Source organism: Urocitellus parryii, chromosome 11 (assembly GCF_045843805.1).
Source record: "Urocitellus parryii isolate mUroPar1 chromosome 11, mUroPar1.hap1, whole genome shotgun sequence".
NCBI classification, from domain to species: Eukaryota; Metazoa; Chordata; class Mammalia; order Rodentia; family Sciuridae; genus Urocitellus; species Urocitellus parryii.
Genome location: NC_135541.1, coordinates 23,282,084 through 23,289,620, shown reverse-complemented (window position 1 = coordinate 23,289,620; position 7,537 = coordinate 23,282,084). Strand labels below are relative to the sequence as shown.

The window sequence follows — 7,537 nt, the reverse complement described above, 5'->3', positions numbered from 1 at the left end:
GCTCGCTCTCTTGGAGTGAGAAGAGTTGAGGGTAGAATTAAGGAGGAAATTAAAATTTATTTTTCTTTCCCTTAAGGTAAACGTGACCATGGTTCCTTCCGGGCCCTGGCCCCCCTGTCTCAGAGGTCTGAGGGTAAGGGTTAGGCATTCACTAGAAAGCCTTTCCGGAATACGGACCCCAGCCTATCTCAGGACCTACAGGGTTAACAGGACCGGGGAGATACCCCCACCCCAGGATTTACTCGGGCATGCTGGGACTTGCAGACTGGCTGACCATCCTATGGCGCAGGGGCCGCTGGGAAATGTAGTCACTGACCTTGCCGGCCCCAGAGTCCCGCGCTCCCAGCGGTGACAGCTCAGGAGGTAGGCGGCGATGGCAGGGGTCTAGGAGCAGGTGTCGGGTGGGAGGGACAAGGCAAGCTGACAGATGGGACCCCTGCACTGTAGCCATGAGATTGGACATTTCCCCCACCCCCTGCCTGTGGCTGATGCAACGGGGCCTGCTGGGCAGGAAGAAGGGCAAGAAGCACCCGGGCACTTTTCCCTCTCCCAGGATAGAGGAGCAAAACTGGGTTCCTTCTCCAGGATGGGACCCTCCCTACCTGAGAGTAAGGAGATGTCCCCCCAGCTTATTCGGATACACCATTAATACCTCCCAGAGGATCAATACTGCTCCCCCGAGAAAAGAGGCAGAGCCTGCCCCAGGAGCAACGGAACAAAGTCCTGTCTCCGCAACGTGACCCGGCATCCCACTTTCAAGGAGTAGACTGGCCCCCACTAGGAACGGTAGATGCCCTCCCAGATAAAAGGCACGATAACGAATTGCAGACCTGGCCAGGGGCAAAGGGATGGGGCTCTTCTCTCGAAACGCTTTAAAAGCCCATTCTAGAGAGTGGGAAGAGGAGGAGGAGCAGGCCTCCCCTTCCCTTCTCCCTGCACAAAAGCCCTCCTTCCTGCCCGCAGCCCTCTGAAGCAGCTGTCACTTCATCCCTCACTTGTAGACCAAAGAGGGATCCTATCTGTCCTGCCCAGGGAGAGTCTCAGAGGGGGCCAGCATGGACCAGTCGGTGGCTATCCAGGAGACTCTGGCTGAGGGGGAATATTGCATCATCATATCCTTCCTGGCTCTGAGCTCCTAGCTCTGGCCCCGTGGGAGGTCAAACAAGGGGGTCAAGGTGTCTGTCCACTCTCTTCCCCTTTTCTCTGAGCTGTCAGGGGAGAAGGAAGCCAATATTTACTAAGTACTCACTTGGTCCTGGACTCCTTGTCAAGTGCCTTAAGTATGCAACTAGCCTCCCAAACCCCTATGAAGTTGGGGATTATTATCCCCATTTTGCAGATGAAGAAGGCTCAGAGAGGAGAAGTGACTTGACCAAGGTCACACAGGGAGTCTGGGAGGCAGGAGAAGGGCAGGGAAGGTGGGGTGGGCTGGATGGGGAGAGGCCTGGCTTCGGGTTTCATTTTTCCTTGACTCTGAGCAGCAGGCGGTACAAGGTGTGCTGTGTGAAGGGGACAGCCGGCAGAGCCGCCTACTGGGGCTCGTTCGCTACCGCCTGGAGCACGGTGGCCAGGAACACGCGTGAGTGAGGGGCTCGGTCTCTGCCTGTCTGGGACTTGGGGTTAGTCTCCATTGGGGGTGTGGTTCAGTGGCTAAGCACCTCTTGCTTCAATCCAATCCCCAGTACCCCCCCCCCCAAAAAAAAAAGAGATTTAAGTAGGGTTGAAGATAGAGTTCAAAGGTCGAGTGCTTGCCCACCATGGGTGATCCCCAGCACAGCAAAAAAAATAAATAAATAAATAAAGATTGTGGCGGGCTGGGGCTGTAGCTCAGTGGTAGAGCACTTGCCTTGCATGCATGAGGCACTGGGTTCAATCCTTAGCACCACATAAAAATAAATAAAATAAAGATATTATGTCCATCTACAACTAAAAAAAATTTTTTTTAAACTGAAAAAAAGAAAAAAAGAAAAGATTATGGCACATACCTGTAATCCCAGCTACTTGGGAGGCTGAGGCAGGAATATTGGCAAATTCAAGGCCATCCTGGGCAATTTAGTGAGACCCTGACTCAAAATAAAAAATAAGAAGGTCTGGGATGTAACTCAGTGGTAGGGAGCCCCAGGGTTCATTCACCATTAATTAAAAAAAAAAAAAATGGGAGTGGTCACAGGAGGCCGATTTGCCAAAGGGCGGCATCTTGGGAAATGAGACTCTTTAGATGGAGGAGGATTAAGGAACCTGAGGAAGAACGAATTAGGGAAAAATCAAATTTTGCAACTGCAAAGGCCTTTCAACACTTATCTTTGCCTTAGAACACAAGGGAACTTAAAATTTTCCTCATGCATCAGCGCCCTTCAGACAAGGTTGGGTGCGTTCAGGGTGGTTTGGCCGTAGATGAGTCTATACTTCAAAGGTCTGAAACACTGTGAGGCACCTAGAGGTTCTCTGGAAGCAATGTCCGGTCACATCCGCTCAGTACACTGGAGCAGAGGGTAAATGACCTCATAGCTAGTAAGTGGACCTCAGGGCCTCAGAACTGGGTGGAAGGGGCCAGAGGTGGATTTTCTTATCCTCCATCCTAGTTTTAGAGATAGGAAACTGAGGTTGGGGAAGGGAGAGGGGGTGGCTGAGGTTGCACTGTGGCTGTCACATGCAGCACTAGAAGGCACATTTTACTAACAGCATGGGCTCCCCAAAGTGAGAAAAGTTCCACTTTGATGACCTCATCCATAAACTGCAGTTTCCACAGGTACCCTGAACAGAGCTGGCCTGAGTAGTGAGCCTGGGCACCACCAGAATTGCCCTAGGGACCCACAGACAGCATGAACACCTAGGCTTCGAAGAGGAGCCTGAGGCATGGCCAGTGGGCCCTGTCCTCACTTCCGCTTCCTGCCCTCAGTCTCTTCCTGTATACGCACCGGAGGATGGCCATTACCGGGGATGATGTCTCCTTGGACCAGATAGTGCCAGTTTCACGAGATTTTACGCTGGAAGAAGGTGCCACAGAGGGCTGGGTGGTATGAATCCCTCTCCTCTAGGTGTCCCCTGAGTCATCTCTGCCCACATTGGGGATGGGTGGTGGGAATAAGGATGACATTGGGGCAAGGGTGCTCAGTTGCTAAAGACATTCTCGTTTCCTTCCTGCACAGTGTCCACAGATGGTGAACTCTACATCCTTGGTGAGTGGTCCTCTCACTCTGGGTCCCAGTTGGGGAAGAGGGTGCAGAGAGAGAGAGAGAGAGAGGAATGTGTGAAGTAAGAACACCCCTGATGTCCTTACTGTGGCAAATAAGACCCTGAAGGGACTTTTCAGAGACTGAGTCTTCCCCTTCTATAAAGTGGGGAGGGTGTTAACCAATTGAGTCCCAAGCTTTCAATTCTTTATAGGACATAATGGGTTATTTTGGAAGTGAGAATACAGAGGGTTCTCTTACTGTAAGTAAATTTCCATGGGCTCATTTCCATCCTGTCTCCCTTGCTTGCTGCCCTAGACTCTTCTGGGTCTCTCTCATCACCTTGAACACCCCATGTTCTCACAGTGGTGTTTCCTCTTCCTGAAAGCCCCACACCTCTTTACACTTCCTAGTCATCTTTCAGGGGTCAGGTCACACATTTCTTTTCCAAGGAAGCCTTTGATGAACACTTAAATTTCCTACAAACTTTTTCTTTTCTTTGCCCTTGCCAGGCCCCTGTCACACATAGTGATTTGATGATTTGTACTGACTTACTTAATGACTGACTTCTTTGTTAGATGATGATGATGATGATGATGATGATGATAGTAATAGAGGCCAATATATAACCAAGGATTACCTTGTGTCAGATAACAAGCTGAAAGCTTTACATACATCGCATCATGCTTTCTTCACAACCACTCTATGAGATTATCATTGTTTTTATCCCCATTTTGTGGGCAAGTTAACTGAGGCCCAGACAAATTAAATAATTTAGTAGGGGATGGAATCTGGATTCAAACTTATAATTCAGACCCTGGGGTCCACACTTGTAATTGCTCTGCTAGTTGCTTTTGTTCCTTCATTAGTTCAGCATGTTTTTGAATGTTCACCATGTGCCACTGGTGACATCCAGACTTGCCCCCTGAAGAAGGGCCCGCATCTATGTTCCTCACCATGGTATTCCTAGTGCTAGCGCTGTGCCTGGCATTATCAGGAGGATCAACTGATGGTCAGTCCCACCAGAGAGTCCATCTGTACATGCTCTTCATTGCACTGGGAGGGGTGTACACTACTAGCTCAGAGAATCTGTTTTTGCCAGCTCCATCCAGTACTGCATTGGTGAGGCTTACTAACTTCTCAGAGCCTACCTACTAATAAAGTGCAGAGGATGTGAATTTGGAACTGAGGATACAAATGGCTCTTTTACTTGCCAGCAGCAACCCTGAGTGAGTTGCTTAAGGCCCCAGAGGCTTTGGGGGAGCCTGGAATGATGATTCTCCGTCCTGGGAATGCTGCCCTTAAGATCAATCCAAATATTCAGTTGCTGGCAGCTGAGGGCCCATTTTCTGCCTCCTTTGTGCAGGCTCAGATGTGACTGTTCAGCTGGACACAGCAGAGCTCAGCCTTCTATTCCGACTACCCTTTGGCTCACACACCAGGATGTTCCTCCAGGAAGTCACCAAGGCCTGTGTAGGTAGGTAAGACCCCAGGCTCCCAGAGAGGTGTCAACTGGGGGTACTGACCTACCCACTCCAGTTGACTTTTCACCCTTTGGACTCACATTCAACAACTTCTGTGCCCTCTGAAAGCTGGTGGAATGGAGCTGCAGTGCCCCTAGGCCACCAGCCAACTGTAATTTGATTTTCTGTTTAGGATTTCCGGCCCTCAGTATTAGCTGTAGCAGGGTCTCTCTGCACAGGGCTGCACAGGGTAGTTTGTGACTCTGATAATGAAACTCTTACAAGGTGGCAGGGCCAGCAACTTCTAGAGGCGCATCCATTTCCCTCTCTCCATCACCCAGCTAGAACCAAAGGAAGTCAGTTGTATGGGCTCTCATGCCCTTGAACCTGGTCATGTTCTCCCCAGCAGCTGAGAAAATGGTCTAGCAGTGAGAGGAAAAAATTTGTTTAGATCTGAGATCAGCCAGGCAGGTAAAGGAGAATTTGTGTACAGAGCAGAGGACTAACTATAGAACATGCAAATTCAAGCCACCAGGTGCTGGGGTTTGGGCATGATTCCTGTCAAGCTAACATTTTGTCTCTTTGGGACTAGGGGAGGGTGTGCCTTCTATGGTGGTTCCACTGTGGAGGGTGAAGCTCAGGGATTCCAACTCTTAGGTGTTCTAGGAAAGGGACTGGCTTTGGATGCAAACTGGCTTTTGGGGGAAAGGAAATAGAAACAACATTATGTAGCCTTGAAGGCCTGCTTAAGGAATTTAAAATTTATTTTATAAGCAGGGAAAAAATTTATCTCTGAATCTTAAAAACAATAAAGATCATCTACGTTATGATTATCAGTGGTGATTATAGAAAAGATAATAGTAGTTATGCAGGTTGAGCATCCCTAATGTGAAAATCAAAAATCTAAATGGTTCCAAACTCCAGAACTTTCTGAGTACCAACGTGATGCTGCAAGTAGAAAAATCCCAGACCACGAAACTTTGTTTTATGCCCACAATGATTAAAAATGTTGTATAAAATTACCTTTAGGTTATATGTATAAGGTGTATAAGGTCCCAAGCATTTCAGATCAGAGGTACTCATCCTGCACAACAAAGTGCACAGGCTTTGAATCTACACAGCCCCTTGAGTTCGAAATACATCTGTATCAGGTGAAGTGGTGTGCACCTGTAATCCCAGCAACTCAGGAGGCAGAGGCAGGAAGTTTGAGGGGCCAGCCTGGGCAATTTAGTGAGTCTAATAAAAACAAAAGAAAAGAAAAGAAAGGTGGGAAACTGGGAATGTAGCCCAGTGGTACAATGCTCCTGGGTTTTTGTACTCCCCAGTACAATAGAGAGAGAGAGAGAGAGAGAGAGAGAGAGAGAGAGAGAGAGAGAGAGAGAAAGAATCCATCTGTGTGACTTTGGGTAAGTCATGTCATCTCTCTGAACCTTAGTTTTTGGTATCTTCTAAATGTAATGAATATCTTTCTCATGGGGTGGTGGGAATTAAAAGTAACATGTATGAAAATGTTTTTGAAACTGTAGAGGGTTTTCGTGCCCTCCATCAGAAGAACCAGATAAAGGCACATTGGCAGAGGAACAGACTTTTTATTCTTAGGCTTGAGCACAAGGGAGGCAGCATATAGGGACGTAAATCCCAGGCTGACTCAAACAAACAAACAAAAGGACAGAAATGTGTAGCTTTATAGTGTTCCTATGGCATTCAGGGACGAGATCTCTTGATGTCACTTTATGGTAGAGGTGGAGTTCCAGCTCTCATCATTCTCTCATCATTCCTCCCTCTTCATTATCATCTTGGGTCTCTGCCTCCAGGTGTGATAATTTCTATGCTCATTAGCATAGTAATTAGAAAAGGTAATTGCAGGTTAGTTAGTGACTATTCTACACATGTGTTTGACCCTCACCATTGGGGGGAAAAAAACCTGACACTATTTCAGAACAGGGCAACCTATTGTTCTGTCTTAGTGGAGCTGATTGATAACTCAATTAATTGCTTTGTTTTCCTTGGTCCTGGCTTCCAACCTCCCATTTCCTGGTGTGCTACCTTAATTTCATAGCCTTGAAATCTGATCTACTTTTAAAGTCCCAGTTTTCTGGTATTTTTAACTTCACAAGATTGAGGGTTAACTTAGCTGTCTCAAAATTGCCTACCATATAGAAGGAGCTCAGCAAGTGTTTATTCCTTGGTGCATAGATCATATCTAACATTCACTGTGGACTTGTCATGTGTGAAACACTATTCTAAGACCTTTTCACACAACATTTTATTTAACCCTCACCATGACTTTGTAAGGTAGGTATTATCAATGTCTTCATTTTACAGATGAGGAAACTGAGTCTCAGAGAGGATAAATGCTTATCTGAGTACACAGCTAGGAAACTGTCAGCCAGGATTAGGCAGTATTAGCTAGTTGTACTCCAGAGCCTGAGCTGGAGCCCTTGAGCATCTTGCTGTCTTGCTTCCCTGGTTTGTGATTCCCTCTTCCTATAAATGGCTCAGGGAAGGCTCTGTGTAGGAAGTGGTATTAGAGCTGACACTAGAAGAGAGAACAAGATTCTTTTTCCCAGTTAAGCATACAAGGAGGGGAAAAGGCATGATTGTGAGAGGGGGAAGCAGGTGGTTCAGAGGTACTGAGCTTGGAAGGGTATGGAGAGAACTGAGCAGAAGAGACTAACAGAGGGCAGCTCATGAAGAGATTTAAATAAGTAACAAAGAACCTGGACTCTGCCCTACAGCTTGTGGAGGGCTAGTAAAGAGTTTTAAGCTGGGGAGCAATATGGCAAGATTTGCAAGTTTAGAAAATTCCTCTGCTAAAAAGAAGACAGAAAGAAAATTCCTCTGCTAACGGGTTTGGAAGGGGTGGGGCGGGGGGAGCCTGGAGCAGGGAAATCAGTAGGA

At 47.5% G+C, this 7,537-nt stretch overlaps 1 protein-coding gene across 2 annotated transcripts in view; it reads left to right on the top strand.

Annotated features, from left to right (window-relative positions):
• The first annotated feature begins 322 nt into the window (after positions 1–322).
• The window catches only part of Inpp5b (inositol polyphosphate-5-phosphatase B), a 52,741-nt gene continuing 45,526 nt past the window's right edge, over positions 323–7,537 (top strand). The window contains exons 1-6 of one of the 2 annotated variants that reach the window (XM_077791298.1): positions 323–363; positions 1,002–1,112; positions 1,485–1,579; positions 2,900–2,997; positions 3,150–3,179; positions 4,540–4,650. In XM_077791298.1, coding sequence (XP_077647424.1) covers positions 1,056–1,112; positions 1,485–1,579; positions 2,900–2,997; positions 3,150–3,179; positions 4,540–4,650 — 391 coding nt within the window. In that variant the 5' untranslated portion in view covers positions 323–363; positions 1,002–1,055. Of the gene's footprint in view, positions 364–1,001; positions 1,113–1,481; positions 1,580–2,899; positions 2,998–3,149; positions 3,180–4,539; positions 4,651–7,537 lie in introns of both variants that reach the window. The other variant, XM_077791299.1, reaches the window with a different exon arrangement.